This window comes from Prionailurus bengalensis, chromosome B4 (genome assembly GCF_016509475.1).
Source record: "Prionailurus bengalensis isolate Pbe53 chromosome B4, Fcat_Pben_1.1_paternal_pri, whole genome shotgun sequence".
NCBI classification, from domain to species: domain Eukaryota; kingdom Metazoa; phylum Chordata; class Mammalia; order Carnivora; family Felidae; genus Prionailurus; species Prionailurus bengalensis.
Window position 1 is genome coordinate 111561706 of NC_057358.1, and position 17553 is coordinate 111579258.

The 17553-nt window shown below is 38.6% G+C and overlaps 1 protein-coding gene across 2 annotated transcripts in view; it reads right to left on the reverse strand.

The window, feature by feature from the left end:
• The window catches only part of POC1B (POC1 centriolar protein B), a 96238-nt gene that overhangs the window by 26470 nt on the left and 52215 nt on the right, over positions 1-17553 (reverse strand). The window contains exon 10 of one of the 2 annotated variants that reach the window (XM_043562016.1): positions 13602-13682. The exons of the other annotated variant lie outside the window; for it this stretch is intronic. Coding sequence (XP_043417951.1) covers positions 13602-13682 — 81 coding nt within the window. The remainder of the gene's footprint in view (positions 1-13601; positions 13683-17553) is intronic. 2 annotated transcript variants of the gene reach the window in all.

A 17553-nucleotide genomic window follows, 5' to 3' on the forward strand; every position in this document is an offset into this window, starting at 1 on the left:
TCAGTGGAAAACAGGATTCACTTAATAAAAATCACATGTAACCAAATCTGATGGAAACTGATGTTATCATCTATTCTACAAAGGAAATAAAACCTGCGCACACCAATAGCATTAACACCACCAAAGAAAACTTACGCACTTACAATTCCTGCCACAAGGAGTATCCTTTCTTAAAAAACAATGAACAAAATAAAAATGAAAACCAGTTAATAGGATGAGGTTGTGGATCTGGGGGGAGCAGGAAAAGAGACCTCACAACAAAGCCCCGTCAAGGAGGTAGAGCCATAATATGATTATAAACGGGATTTAAAGATATGATAGCTCAACCGTTCTTACCAGGAAGCTATATCCACACAATCAGGCTTGAATAAGCTATGATGAGCACACCATATGGCACACCTCCTGGATAATCAATGAGAGACAGTGTGTCTCAAACACAATTCTCTTTGGTGAGGGTTCTAATACTAAGCTAAGGATGTGTGTGCTTGCTAAAGTCTGATATATGCAGAAGATTTAAGTACTCAGGCAAGTGGGAACAGGTAATGTATAAAATCCCAAAGTAGGCTCTGCAACCAATTATTTATAAGCATTGACACTAGGGCCTATTTCTCCATATGCTCCCAACCAGAGGTCCTCAATACTTGTCCCCCCTCTCTCCCCCCCAAAAATACTCATTAGGCTTTTTTGACTACTATATTACACGACAGTGAAAACGTATTTACAGGATAAGCCATGTTGATAACAAGGAAGCTAAAACTAGGATACAAAATGACAAGTCATGTGGTCTGGGTAGCTTAAGTATTTGGGCAGAAGTAGAGTGTAGGAGGTCAGAGTTTGAGCTCCGGATTTAGTCCCATCTTGGCCCTAGCTTGCCTCCATCACTTCATAGTTGGTGTGACTTTGGTTACTTCCACCTCTTTAACACTAATTTGTGGAGAGAGTCTATGTGCATTCTCAAGAAGGAGATAAAATGTTTAGTCGTACATAAAATGGTGGCTGTTTTTATGGAAACCACAGGCACGTAAGGAGAATGCTCCTAATGTCTATAATACTATATACCTGGATGAGCAAACACAAGATGGTAACGTTGGCAATCCTTTTCAAATTATTTTGTAAATGGAATGCAACACCCATCAACATTCTAAAAGGGTGTTTTTGGAGAACTGACAAAATAATTCTAAAGTTCATATGGATAAATAACAGGCCAGAATATCCAAGAAACATTTGAAGGAAAAGCTTGTGCACTATATTTTGAAGAAATACTTGAAGCAACAATAATGAAAAAGGTATGATAATAGATCGAGAACAAACAGATCAGTAAGACAGAAGACAAAGTCTCAGATACAAGTATATAACAGTTTAGTTTTAAGAAAGTAGAAATCAGTAAGGGAAGCAACAATACAAATGGAAGGTAACTTTGTTAACTACAAATCTGTACCTTATGATCAAAATTAATTGATTTAGAATTTAAGATCTAATTGCCAAAAATAAAACCTTAAGAAGAGTAGCTAGAGATATATTCGGGGAGTAGGGAAGGACTTTCTCTGCATCAACTCCAAAGAAACCATAAAATTAAATTAATGATATTTTTCTTTTCTTTCTTTTTTTTTTTAAAAATTTTTTTTTTTCAACGTTTATTTATTTTTGGGACAGAGAGAGACAAAGCATGAACGGGGGAGGGGCAGAGAGAGAGGGAGACACAGAATCGGAAACAGGCTCCAGGCTCTGAGCCATCAGCCCAGAGCCCGATGTGGGGCTCGAAACCACGGACCGCGAGATCGTGACCTGGCTGAAGTCGGACGCTTAACCGACTGCGCCACCCAGGCGCCCCATATTTTTCAAGAAGTTAATGCAACTAAACCTATCTATAATCAGAAAGAGAATTCAAGGGGAGATAACAAAGAAAACATACTGTAGATAGCAAAGGGGGTCAACCTTATTAATTAAAATGGCCTAAGGATCTGGGGCACCTGGGTGGCTCTGTCAGTTAAGCATCCCACTCTTGGTTTCTGCTCAGGTCAGGATTTTGCAGTTTGTGGGATCAAGCCCTGCACTGGGCTCTGTGCTAACAGCACAGAGCCTCCTTGGGATTCTCTCCCTCCCTCTCTCCCCTGACCCCTGCTCATTCTCTCTCTCTCTCCCACTCTCAATAAATAAAATAAACTTAAAAAAAAATAAAATGACCAATTTTAAAATGAGCAAAACAATAGAAAAATGGCCAAAACATACAAATAGGCAATTCTGAGAAATACAAATGAGTAGAAATAGGAAAAGAAGTCAAAGCTCACAAGTCACGGTTCTTACCACACACATCAAAATGGTAACCATGGGAGACAACAGATAGGTTAATTATTTCGACAGTGGTACTCATTTCACAATGTATTGATATATTAAAACATCACATTGTACATATTATAACTATACCCAGTTTTTGCAAAAAATGAGTATTTTTAAAAAGCTCACAAGTTGTTAAAAAAAATTAACATCTATTACAAAGACTTTTTAAAAATTAAACAATTAATAATTAAATAAATATAACACCTGATATATATGTTTTAAGGTATGGGAAATGGGCACTCCCATAGATTATTAGTGGGAATCCAAATTTGTATACACATTCTAGAGCGAACTTGACTTACAGTTTGTTTTTAAGTTCTTATCCTTCTTTTTTTTTAAGGTTTACTTATTTATTTTGAGAGAGAGAAAAAGTGGGGGAGGGGCAGAGGGAGAGGGAGAGAGAGGGAGAGGGAGAGAGAGAAACTCCCAAGCAGGCCCTGTGCTGCCGGCACAAATCCCAAGGAGTGGCTCAATCTCATGAACCATGAGATCAAGACCTGAGCTGAAATCAAGAGTCAGAGGCTTAACTCACGGAGTGCCCCGGGAGCCCCTAAAGTTCCTATCCTTTGATTCAGTAATTCCTCGCACAGAGTGTGCTTCTTGGTTCCAAATCCACCATTCAAACTTTGTTTTGTGATGCTGACACTGGGCCTCTCTGCGAGCTACAGCTTTCTCTTTCCAGTGGCTTCCTTGGTAGGCTTTGCCAAAAGGAGGCCAGAGGTCAGAGGAGAGAGACTCTTCCCCCTGTTTGATTGCTGCTTGAGTCAGCCTCTTCCCACAATAGCCTCGACCCTGACCGAGGCAAGAGCACCAGGTGGCCGTGCCCCTCACAAGTCTGGGTCCGCCTCTGCTGGGTCTGTCCTCTGAGCTTGGAGGGCAGGGCCTCTTCTTCAAGTCTCTGAGCTTCTAACAGCAGCAACCTTCTCTTGGGAGACTATATTTTACATGTTACCAACAGTTGTTTCCTGGTAATTTTCTGTTTCTTGTATTTTGTGTGAGGGTGTACATGTGTTTTCTCTTTTTTTTTTTTTTTACTACTTTTCATTCTTTGTATAATTAGGAGAAGTTACTGCTTTTTTTTTTTTTTCAACATACATATTCACACTACACAGTGGTTAAAAGCACACTCTCTAAAGCTAGATAGAGTTCAAAATCCAGTTTTGTTACACACTGACCGGATGACCTTGGGCAAATTTCAGATGCCCAGGTTAGTATAAAATACATACAAGATGCTAAGAATTCCACTAAATGGATAAAAATATTTGTTTCCCTTGACAAAATTAGAATCATATTGCTCATAATACTTTTTTCACTTAATACAAAGATAAATAAAATTCATATTTAAAAACTTTGAAAAATAAAAATCACACTTCCCTATAAAGATATATAAGTGATTTAAAAAAAAATTTTTTTTAAATGTTTATTTACTTTTGAGACAGAGAGAGACAGAGCATGAATGGGGGAGGGTCAGAGAGAGGGAGACACAGAATCTGAAACAGGCTCCAGGCTCTGAGCTGGAAGCACAGAGCCCGACGCGGGGCTCGAACTCACGGACCGTGAGATCATGACCTGAGCCGAAGTCGGACGCTTAACCGACTGAGCCACCCAGGCGCCCCTATAAGTGATTTTTAACTCTCACTTTGAAATAGTTTTAAACATACAGAAAAGTTGCAAAAATAATGAAAAGGACTCTCATATATCCATCTAGATTCATGTGTTGATATTTTCCCACATCTGGTATATCATTATCTATTTTTTTTTTCTGAATCTTTTGGGAGAAGCTATAGACACTATGCCTCTTTTATCTAAATTACTATAGTGGATATTTCCTAAGGACAAGACCGTTTCCATAAATAGAAATTTAGCACTGATACTATTATCTAATATTCAGCCCATATTACATTTTTGCCAATTGTCTTAATCATGTCCTTATATAGCAATTTTCCCACTGACCAAGGATCAAATCCAGAATCACACACATTGTATTTAGCTGTTGTTAAATATGGTATGGCTATATAATAATCCATCTACTAAAAAAAAATAATAATCCATCTACTGATATATACTATGCTTTTATTTAACTAATACTCTCTAAAAGGACATTTGATTTGTGTCCATCTTTTTGTTATTATAAATAATGCTGGAATAAAAATAACTTGAAAATGAAATTATCTGAAGTCTTTGACAGTACATCTTAGTATTTTTTTTAAAGATGATTTAGGATCTTTAGGATGATCATTTAGGATTCAGCAGGAAAACAGAAATCACAACAGTTATTTTAACAGAGAGAATTTAATACAGGGAACTGGTTAAACAGAGTTTGGAAGCCTGTAAAGGCTAAAAGGGAGCATGGAGGTAAGAAGAAATAGTAAATGCATGAAACAACTACCTCTCTGGGGCTAGAGAAACAAAGGAAATAGGCTGGATTATTGGAAACTGGGCACTTAGGGGCCCCCAGCTAACTTGAGATGGTTTGTTCAAAGGAGAGGAGTGTTCATTAAAAAGATATTCTGAAAAAGAAGAGGAAATGACTGGCATTCCTTCTCCATCTCCCCTTCAACTCAAAACAAACAACAAGTAACTTGTATGTGCTTTAGTAAAATAATCCAAACAAATACATGAAAAGTAAAAGAATTTTGCCACCATAAACACCGAAACCTAGCAAAATCCTGTAGCGATTTGGAAGGCCATTTAAAATGTACATGTAATACACAAACCGGGCTTTATGGCAGCCATCATTACCTCATGCAAAGGAAAGAGAAAACGCTGGAGGAATTATTTTTTTTTAAAGGTAAATTATACTAAAACATTCTCCAGTTGTAAAAATCCATTTGAAATGCAAATGATCAGGGTCGGTTCAAAGCAACGGAGTTTTACCTATGCTTGAGCATGTATACCCACAGTATGGGACCTTCTACTGATGCTTACCTCAGAAAGTAAAAGAAAGGAAATTGAAAGACACAGAAAGAAGTAGACAAGGACCAGCACTGGGCCTTAGTAACCAGTTCACTTGGATTATAAGGGTTTTTAATCTCTCTGAAGCCCTAACATATTTTACAAGTCCTAATTTCATGAAGTCCAAAGAAATGACTGAAAATTCTTATTAGCAGACTTGCTGACTACTTCTGCCAAACAGTTAACTGCCAAGTGGCTAAACAGAGAGAAGGACAAAGCCACCTAGCTTTACTGTGTCTGCAGCACCCAACAACTCAAAACCAGACAGGTAGAGATGTACAGAACCGCCGAAAGCAGAGTTCACGGTTTTCCACGAAACTCTGACAGACCCACAGGTGGCATTTACTCCACAGTAAATCATCCTCTGGGTCAGCAGCAGGAAGCTCATTATGGGCTGACAGTCCAAGAGACTGGGCACTTTTCAGAGTGCTACTGTAGTAATTTCCTGTGTGAAAAGCTCACTGCTGTTCTTGCATTCCTCAGGGTGCATTTCTTCTCATCTCAGAGGATGTTGCTCTTCCACAGGAAGAGGAAGGAACCAGTTGTTACTGGATGTGTGGGCAGAGAGAGCTGTTGGGCATTTTCAGCATGCCTCAGTCTCAGCTGTGGGAACTGGGGGTGCGGCTTAGGGCCCTAGACTCGGACTGAGCGTAGTCCTGCAGCAGTTAGGAGTCATAGCTTACAAAGACAGCATTTCTGACTGACTGGGTGTCATGGGATCTACCCCCAAAACCAAGAGCACACTATACACACTGTATGTTAGTCAACTTGACAATAAATTATATTTGGAAGAAGAAGGAGGAGGAAGAGGAGGAGGAGGAGAGAAAGACAGCAGCTCAGGAATTTGGAAGGCAGAAATAATACCTGGAACTTCACACCTCCAGTTCCTAGAAATGTGCTAATGTTCTGAAGGAAATTCTAAAAAGTACTCTGTTGGACTCCTAAGTAACGTATTTTATACAATCTTTTTGGATAGAGTCTCTTTATTTTTGTTTGTTTGTTTTTACATTTCACAGAGAAGGGTTTAAGTCCTAAATCATTTTTGTTGAAATTTAATTAGAATAACAGTTTTTGGTAAAAGGAAACCCTCATTAATGTAAGCTTTCTTTCCTTGTGACCTGGAAATTGGGAATGAAGCTCAAATTAGTATATTTTTCAGTATAGCTAAATCAAACAGTTGGGACTTATGGCCATTATGATTTTTATTAAAAACTACATTTTATTTGAAAGAAAAAAAGAAAGCTTCTGACCCACACTATTAATCTCTTTTTATAGTTGTACTATCTTAGTAAATTTTACAGATGATGAGATCTGTGTCTTCTAAAAAAGAAAAAAGTCATGTTCCTTTAACAGACTAAAAAGTTTTAGTTGGATCCTTTTTTTTAAATCAAAAAACACATTTTTTAAAGGTCAACTATCACATTCACAACTGTTGGTAGTTTTTATAACATATGGGTCATGATATACTTCAAAAGCAAAGATACGACTAATTGAAAATAGTCTCTTTCCATCTCTAATATTTTCGCTCATATCTCTAAAATAACTTGTATCTGGAAAAAAAAAGTGGTGTTTTCTTTTAAATGGTAAAGGATCTGTGAAAACATTTTTCTTCATCACCTCTGTTGATAATCATGTATGTCTTATTTGTAAAATGTCTTTTGCAATTACTTCATTTCTTACAATTTCAAAGGGCAATGTTTTAAAATTATTTCTCAGGGCGCCTGGGTGGCTCAGTCGGTTAAGCGTCCAGCTTGGGCTCAGGTCATGATCTCACAGTTTGTGAGTTCGAGCCCCGTGTCGGGCTCTGTGCTAACAGCTCAGAGCCTGGAGCCTGCTTCGAATTCTGTGTCTCCCTCTCTCTCTGCTCCTCCCCCACCCATGCTCTGTCTTCTCTCTCCTTCAAAAATAAATAAAAACACTAAAAAAAAATTTAAAAAAAAATTATTTCTCAACCCTGATAAGAATTCTTTTGTTTCTACTAAGCATCTTAGAGTTACATTTAACTTTTTGAGTTACCGGATTAAAAGAAAAAAAAATTACTGTATCCTACTTGACATGCTCACTATTGTCGGAAATGAAGACTAAAAGTCTTTTACTAAAAGAAGGAAAACTGTAAAAGGTACCAGCTAGTGAACCCGAATACAGATTCTACAAACATGTATGTTCATTTCCTTTCAAATGCTTAGAGCGAGGGCCAGGAGAAAGATATCCCAGGGCCACTAAACCAATGCCCAAGGATAACATTAAACTGTTTTCCTAAAGCTTAGTAAGCAGCAACAAAATTACAAACAACACACCTAGTTTCAGAAATCCTATGCTAAACTTGCAAATCAAAAGCCACCTTATAAAAATATTGCAAAGTTTAAAAACTTAAAAAAGAATCTCACCTACCTCCAAATTTAGAGGCGGTTTATACGTAAAACCAGCAATGTTAGCATACAGAAAAGTAGTGAAAGCGGGAGGCTTGTGCAACCTGATTTTTACGGATTTCCCTGGAAAAGTAAATGGGGAATCTGGGGACAATAAATTGCATATTACCATTTTACACTTTCAAAGTGATAAATTTTAGTTTTGAGACATTTAGGTTTGCATACACTGTGTTCTTTCAAGTAAGTCTTTCCAAATCTTTGCTTACATAAGCAGTTAGGAACTGGAATCACTCTGAACTAGTTATGCAATGTTGTCTAGTAACCAGGACAAACTGTTGCCACAACATCCGTGGAAATATTCTCTCTGTATCTGCAAGTTTACTCTTTGTATGTCCATATATTTTGTCAATGCATTAATATTTTTCAGAGAGCATCTACTGTATGACTATCTCCACGAAAGTGGGTAGCATTTTTCTTTCTAAAAATATGCTGAAGCACAAATCTTTCCAACAGGGAAACCAGTGCACTTTGCTGAAAAATACAAATCTAAATGACATCTAGAAAGGAGTCGTGTGTTTTTTACCATTGCACTCACTTCCTGAAGTCACAGCAATAGCAGAGGATCTCTTGCACTGATTCAACTGATCACTTTCCTGAGCCTAAAAAAGGATGTAGTAAAACCACGGTTCTTTTTCCCTCAGCAACCCCTCTGGCAGAATGATGCAGAGCCAGGAGATAATCTCAGCTGCCCTGAGGTTCCTCAAGGGTACACCTTACTGTCCCTGGGGAAAGGAGACAGGGAATCGCACAGCTGACACCAAACCTGTCAGGAAATCCTCTTGGCTCTGCCTTTAAAATACATCCAGAATGGATCACTTACCACCACCTCCTCTGCTACCACCGTGGGTCAAGGGAGGCCTCTCTGCTGACTATTCATTAGCTTCCTAACCAGCAAGTCTTCTTGTTCCTCCCCACCCCCACCCCCGGGGCGATTCTCCACATGGTGGTGGCCATGGTGAACCCATTAAAACCTAAGTCACACAAGTCCCACCTCCGAAGGAAAGCCTCTGGAGGCGCCCACCTCACTCTCAACTGGAGCTTCCAGCACTGCTCCCACTTGCCTCGAGTGCCTTCCCAGGTACCCGTGTGGCATGTTCCCTTCATTCCTCACGTCACCTCTCGCATGACCCTTGTCCTGAACATACTACCTAAAACGCACCCTTAGTCCTGTCTGCCTTTAGTGCTTTCTACACCTTTGCATGTTTTGAGCCTATATGCGCTGGGCTCTATTATATTATACAGTCTGTTTTTTAACCTGTGAACTGCCCGTCTTCCCCACTAGCATGTTGAAAGCCGGCTTCTCTGGGCAGGTATTACTGTTCGCTTTTTCTAAAGTCAAGAACAGTGAATGGCACAGAACAGTTACTAAGTGCAGGCTGAGACACACGTGTGCTGCAAGCAGGCACATCCCTGGCCTTTCACTGCAGGGGCTACCCGGTGAGGCAAGCAACTTAAAGATCCCAAACTAGACTGATGCACTTCTATTACCGTGGTACGTATTTTCAACTATTTCTGAGGTGTCTACTTACAACTTGCTTTCCCCAATTGGAATGTCCCTATCAAAATCCTATCCAACTCTGGTTAGGTCAAGAATTGGTCAAAAGTTTCCTTCTAGAGGAGTCCTCTAGTTTTCTCCAGCCCATTAGTGATCTTTTCAGAATATTTCCATCAATAATCTCTTATGGCAATCATACACACTTTTCATCTAGTATACTGAAATTGCCACTTATTTCTTAAACTCTTATTTCTATTGGGCTAGGTTGTAAGTTTCTTGAAGTCAGGTAGGCAGCTTGACAGGCCACTGAGCATCTCATGTAATGCTTTCATGCACTACAATTTTAAATATCTTGACTGCTGGAGCACCAAAACCCTTGATTTTTTTTTTCCTACAATACAATCGCAAATTCTCAGTGTATTATAAAGATTAATTTGGCCTGAAATACTGTCCCCAATTCTAAGGAAAGACATCCACATTACGTTCATCTTCTACACAGTGGCCAGAATGAAGAGGAGAATCACTTTGATTCTCAGAAGAGAGTCCAGTGTTTCGACAATCAGAAGAACGTGTACAAGATTATCAATTTCATTTTGTTCATTTGTAGGACAAATAAGAGTAAAATCAACACATCAAACCTTAGGAATATAGTTGACCTAAAATATTTTAATAACTCTAGAGTATTTAAAAGAATTTTTTTAATAATCAGTATTGTTTTTTTTAAAAAGACTTTACATTAGGATTCAGAAGAGAAATTCCTATCTTGCCTGCCTTTTGCAAGGGAGGAGTGACGATGGGGAAGGGTCTAGAACATCCCACATCACATGTCAATGCCAATGCTAAATGCTGTTGTACAACTTTGATGATAAAATCTTGGTCTGGTTCTAACCGACTAAATGAAAACATTAAAAGACTCAATGGAATCTTGCAAAACCCTTAGAAAATCAGTATATAATAAGTAACAATGTAATGAGAATAAAGATTCAGGAATGTGAGATCAACATTTTAAAACTATATCTATATGACAGCCAGTACAACCCTTTACAACCACTCCCCTCTTTCTTCTTCTTCTTCTTCTTCTTCTTCTTCTTCTTCTTCTTCTTCTTCTTTTTATTTAAACAATTAAGCTTTAAAAATGCAGATTGGTAACAGCTTATTTTGATGCTGAAATATCGTATCAAATTTCCTTTCTGGCATTGGAGGCACAAGTGCAAGTCACAGAGCTACCAACTGTTACACTGTATGCCACAATTTCTTCTCTGTAGTAAGAAAGCACCAGAGCCCAGATATCAGTATTCTCAGATCTAGAAATCACCCTGAATGTAACAGTAAATCAGGTCAAAGAAGCAACAGAAGCCAACTGTTCCCTATACCATAACAAATCTGCTCTTATCCTACTAGGAAATTTGACAAATTAAGGTTTCAAGAGTAATCTTTTTTATGCCTCATCTTGAAAATTTCTTCCAGTCTTCTACAAAAACCAAACGAATAAATACCCCAAACAAAGAGTGATCACAATAACAAAACCCCAAACCACCTTTAAACACTGTGTGTTTGGCTTCTAATATTTCTCTGGGTTTTAAAATTACAATGACATGCAAAGTTCACATCACGAATACTCAGCGCAGCGGTGCTTCGTGCCACAGTAGACACAAATATCCTCTACAACTATGCCTGATTCGTTGTGCAGAAGGAACAGAAAAGCAGCTGAAGTACAGAGGGGACTACAGATTAAGACTCGCCAGTAGATTAATGGAACATGAACATTTAAAGAGACTTCACCATAGTTTTTCTTTTTTTTTTTTTTTTTAATTTTTTTTTTTTCAACGTCTATTTATTTTTGGGACAGAGAGAGACAGAGCATGAATGGGGGAGGGGCAGAGAGAGAGGGAGACACAGAATCGGAAACAGGCTCCAGGCTCTGAGCCATCAGCCCAGAGCCTGACGCGGGGCTCGAACTCACAGACCGCGAGATCGTGACCTGGCTGAAGTCGGACGCTTAACCGACTGCGCCACCCAGGCGCCCCATAGTTTTTCTTTTTTTAATGTTTTTAATGTTCATTTTAGTTCGGAGAGAGAGAGAGAGAGAGCACACAAGTGGGAGAGAGACACAGATAGAGGGAGAGACAGGATGTGAAGCAGGCTCCAGGCTCTGAACTGTCAGCAGTGCCCGAGGCGGGGCTCGAACTCATGAACTACGAGATCATGACCTGAGCCAGTCAGATGCTTAACCAACTGACCCACCCAGGCGCCCCTCACCATAGTTTTCTAACCAATTATCTAACAGTGAGCTAAAAGAAAGATATATACCTTGACAATTTAAAGGAAGAAGCGTTAAAGATAATCTTTATAAAAAGATGCTTTATGAGCATCTAGTTTTGTCTTCAGAGAATGTCCTAGTAAAATAAGTAACATCAGGAGTCTTTACACCTTACCTGGGGGCAACCAGCTATCTTCCAGATTGTAAAAGAATCTACTTAGAGGGGATTTCATTAACCTAATGCTAAACCAATTTAGAGCAAATATGTTTTTGTCTTCCTATGTTTTGTTTTATTTGTATGAAGCATCCAGCACACAACTCAAAGTAACAGTACAGTCTTCTTTGTAATGTTTATATGTTGGGTTGAACCATGGGGAAATCACTGACATTACACCATTTTTGCCTACAGAATGGCAATTTCATATAATCCCACCTAATATTATCCCTTATGTGGACAATAATTGTACTCTTAATCTTATTAGTTTTGTAGCATAGCTGCAAACTTGTTGTGCATTTATCATACAAAATTGTCCTCTCAAAGTCCCACATACATCATAGTCCCTGAGTTAGGGTCCTATAACATGGACTAGTTGACTTGGGCACCCTTGGATTACCATCCAGAGACAGACACCCTGCTATTACTTGCTAGGTGCCAATTATGCCACTTCCATAGCATACTCTCAAAAACATCTGGATCATTCATGTCATGAGACCTTGCAAAGCTTGAAGGGTACTGGCAGGGAGAGTGTAGGCCAAAGATTTTGGATGATCTGTGATATTTTCTAGGTCAGGCATGCCCAACTTTATAGACTGATAACCTCATAAGAAGGCATCAAATCTCAGAAACCACCTAACTTTTTTGCTCCTTTTACTACAGAGGCAAAACCCCAACCCATTAGAATTTATAAGTTTCAACAGCATTCCTTTTGAGTAATTCATTGAACAAACATGAATGTATTGAGCACTATTACAAGTCACCAATCAATATGGCAAGAATTGGATGTCTAGTTAATTTTTAATGTCATAAGTAAGCTACTAATGCAGAAATGCTAGGAGGGATATTTTATAAACATGAATACTGTAAGAGACAAGACCACAGGCCTGCTTGAGGTTCTAGGTGTCACCACCGATTACTGGACTTCCTTCCCGCTGACAATCATCCCCTTGGTTACTCGCCCTCCTCCCAAGCCCCCGGGCTGATTTCTTGTGGGTGGAACTTCTCATGAGTGATCTATGAGTATTCTCTCCCTGGGATTAACACTGAAAGAACCCTTTAATACTTTAATAAGTACAGTTCTTTCTGGTACAGGATAGATTCAGGATGGACTAGTCCTTCTGCAGGATTCCTCTACAAAAAATACTATTCTTGACATATGCTGGAAAGTGTACAATGTCATAATGTCAAGTGTTTTGGTTTATTTCCTTTCTTGGCCACACATTAATAATCTCTCCAGAATATTTAACTACAATGACACCATCCGAGTAGTGTCACCAAAGACCATGCATGCAATGCCTCCCATTCATTCTTAGGACTAGTTCTGCATTGACTAGCAGGAGTTGATGGCAACGATGATTAGCCTTGCAAAGGCTAACAGACTCCAATTGAAGTCTGAATCTTTGACTTTACACTGCGCAAATAAATTATATGTATGTAGTTTTTATAAACAAAATTGCGAATACCAAAAATACTTAATCTCTGGATAATCCACCATAGGGATTATCCACTAATAGGGACAAAGGGAAATGGCTGCTTTACTTATAGCTTCTATGGAGAAAACTAGAAGTGAGTTTAGCATCTCTGAAAGGCAATTAACAGAGAAGAAAATCTGTTCTGTGACAACACAGTGAAATATCACCTGGATAGCACCCTAATAGGAAATGAGACAATGAGTATGGGTTAGACTGAGCTCAAGGTTATCAAAGTAAAGCCTTTTCTGATAATTGGTGCTGCTCCCCCTTGTGGCTATTTAGATATATTGTAAATATGACTTTTTGTACAAGGCTTTTTTTAATGCTAAAATGTTAGGCTATTTAGCCCATTTTTTATCCCCTCTCCCACACACTTTTTAAGGAAAATGGATTCTCCAAATAATTATATGCCACTTAAATGTCAAAGAAAACTTACTGTAGTAGAATCAAAAGAAAGGATGTCCATAACAGGGGGAGAAGAAGTCTGCAAATCGATTACCTCAAGCTTTGGATTAATCTGTGTATATATACAAGAAAAGTTAACATTAGTTTTTTCTACCATAAAAAACAGAATGCTATTTGCAATAACCTAGAAGGTATTCCTAATATATTCTAAAAATTAAAATACATTGCTAAATTCACTAACATGAATACAAAAAATTTTAAGTACAGTATCAGCCTATCAAGTCTATCAATGTATAAGAAAAGATCACTATGACCAGGTGAATTTATCCCAGGAATAAAAAGGTGATTTTACATTGGAAAATCAACATAATTTACCTATAAAGGGATTTTTTTTAATAAAATAAAATAAAATGACCCACCTCAGAAGATGCAGAAAAAAGTCCTAGCCAGTTCATTAAAACAAGAAAAGGAAATAAAAGGTGTTAAGATATAAGAATTGGAACAAAAGAAATAAAATTGTTATTCATATATAATTATCTATGGAAAAATTCCAAGAGAATCTACTGCTGACTCATTAGGAAGATCCAAAATTGATACACACAATCAAGTGCACGTCTATACTTCAACACAGTCAGAAAATGTAAATTTATGGGGTGCCTGGCTGCTCAGTCAGTAGATCATGTGACTCTTGATCTCAGGGTGGTGAGTTCAAGCCCCACATTGGACATTAAACAACTTTTAAAAAGAATAAAAAGATATCATTTACGATACCATAAAAATGTAAATACATCAGAATAAACACACAAAGGTTTGTGTGGGAAAAATAATAAAACTAATGTAAAATATATTTTAAAAGACCTAACTAGGGGAGCCTGGGTGGTTCAGTCAGTTGAGTGTCTGACTCTTGGTCTAGGCTCAGGTCATGATCCCAGGGTCGTGGGATTGAGCCCCAACGTCGGGCTCCATGCTGAGTGTGGAACCTGCTTAAGATTCTCTCTCATTCTCTCTCTCTCTCTCTCTCTCTCTCTCTCAAAAAAAAAAAAAAAAAAAATATATATATATATATATATAACAACCAATTTTTAAAAACCTCATGCATCTGATTACATCAAACCCAAAAATTTCTTTTTAACAATGGACACCACAAAGTTAACCATTAGAACATGGAAAAGGAGGATAGATTATGATGTCTGAAACTGAAAAAGTAGGTTTTTCTTGCACATCTACAAATTAATGTGAAAGACAGTGATCCCAAGAAAAAATTGTGGAAGAGAAAACCTAACAGTTGACCAGCATATTGAGAGATTTTCAGAAACATTATTAGTAATTAACACAGATTAAAGCGAAATACCACTGAACATCTATTAGGCTCCAAAAAATGAGAAAGCTCAGTGATGCCAACCTTGTTTATGGCAGCACTTTTTACAATGGTGGAAAAAAACCCACACAACCAAAGGCCCCCAAATATTCATCCACAGTGGAAAAGACACATAAATCGTGCAAATTACTACTGTACTAAATTCATTGGGATCCTACCCAGCCGTGAAGATGAATAAAATACAATATGTAACAACATGTGAATGAATGAATAAATGAATGAATGAATGAATGAATGAATTCAGAATCCGTATGTAGGATTCTCAGGATTTTAACGTTAAGTGTAAAAGCGCTTATAGAGAAATATACTCAGTATGACTTCATTTGTATAAAGTTTAAAACCATCTAAAAGTAAATAACATCTAATTATAGATTCAAATATATATAGTAAATGAAAAAGAAAAGCAAGATTGGCTAACTAGATTGGCTATTATTTCTGAGGAAGGTCACTTCAGAATTCTAGAAGATGAAAGAAAAAAATAAAAATAAAACCACATCATCATCAATTATTTATTAAAGATCGTGAATACAAGTTGGTTAGCCAAGGGAAACACAGATAGCAGAACTTTGTATCAAATGAATGGTCCCAGCAGTGGGTATATAAGAACCTCAAAGAAGAAACTGTTGACTTCGTGAGAAAATCTTCCCCATGGAGAAAACACAGGAAGGGCTTAAGATGGATCTTTGAAAGAAAGGTTTAGAAAACAAAAGCCGAGAGACACAGAGGAGGTCAAGAGCATTCCTGAGCACAGAGGCAGAATGCTGATGTGATACCTTTGCACAGGGTAGTAATAGGAGAGGTTGCAAGGGGCAAATTGTGACAGGTGAGGGAATTGGGGAAGGCACAGAAAAGATGGGGCCCACGACATGCTTTAGCAAGACGGATCGGACAGAGGCATGTAGGGTAACAGTGAGGACACCATTGTGACAGCCCGGGACTGGGGTGATCAGGGCTGAGACCAGCGGAAGAGGAGCTGAATGATTTTAAAAGCACTTATCACATTTGATGGGTAAAGCTGTAGTTTGGGAAACATTAAGAGGCTTTTATAATTATCCAGCCACCTGCGTCAGAGGCGCAGGCCCCAGAGAAGGGTTAGCACAGCGAAGGATGCAGACGAGGGCCTATCGGCCCAGCCTGCCAGCACCTTGGTTTCTTTCTGGCTGCTCCAGACAGCAGAAAACACAGCCCCCTCCTATCAGCTCTGAGTCCACACTGGGGGCCGAGATAAGAAACCTGAGGATCAGTCACCTGCCTTCCAGTCTCAGCCTAGCCAGGCCACCAGAGAGATTGCCTGCAGACATTTTATTCTCTTTTATCTACTGCCACCTAGTGTACACATGAAATCAATTACGTACGAAAAATACAATCTGGTTTTACCATCTGAAATTGGAACTGTTCAAAAAATCTAAATCCCACGGAAATAGCCTCTCTCGTGGGGAAATCCTTGAACTGCTTTCTACAAGTTGGAGAACTCCTGATGGAGCTAACAAGTTGCTGACACATACATTAAAATGGAGCAGGACGTTCTTTAAGTAAAGCCTTACAGTCTTCTCAAAAAGAATGTGTGGAGGGGCTGGTTCTGTGCTAGCTAATCTCCAGGAATATTAACAGTACGTTCTAGCTCTCCATCCTTATTAAAGGGAAGGACCCTGTAATAACTGTGCTCACCTTGAAATGGAGTGGGCTGCGTTTTGAGGGCTGAGTGTTCCATCACTGAACAAGGGCACGTCACGGAGGGGTTCGTGCATAAAGAAACCCTCACATGCACCACCTACTCTGGGGCTCTGTGAGGAGCACGAGGACTGCTACTAACAAATTCTGAAGGGCAAGGAATACGCATGCCTGTCTTGTTCTCTGTTGTACCCTCTAAAGCTAGTACAATGTCCAGCACATAGATACTCATTCTCTATTAACAGAATAAAATTTAATTTTGATTATTTTGAAGCATTCCATCAAAATGGTTAAAAGCACAAAACAGAACCAGTGCACCTGGGTTGAAATGCTAGTATGGCCACTTCCTGACTTTAAGCTTTAACTTACATGTGCCTCGATTTCTCAAGGAATAAAAATAGCACTTTGTAGCGTTTTAAGGAAGATTTAATGACAATTTTTAGAAGCCAATTAGAATAGCTTTGTATGTATTCAATATTATTATTATTACTACTAATATTATTATGTAATCTCTGAAGAACATTTATGGAGGCCCAAAACAATATAAGTATATGCCATGGCTAGAAATAAAATATACAATTTGCAGAGAAGTGGTCATTTTTTACCTGAAATTATGTTTTCAACCTTCGGAGATTAAAATAAAAACCCAGTCTCAGACTTGAAGACTTAAACTGATCCATTCTCAGGAGTGCCTGAATGGTTCAGTTGGTTAAGTGGCTGACTTTTGGCTCAGGTCATGATCTCACAGTTCATGAGTTCGAGCCCTGCATCAGGCTCTGTTTAGACAGCTCAGAGCCTGGAACCTGCTTCAGATGCTGTGTCTCTCTCTCTGCCCCTCCCCAACTTGCACACGTGCACGCGTGTGCACACACACACACACACACACTCTCTCTCTCTCTTTTTTCTCTCTCTACATAAACACTAAAAAAATGTT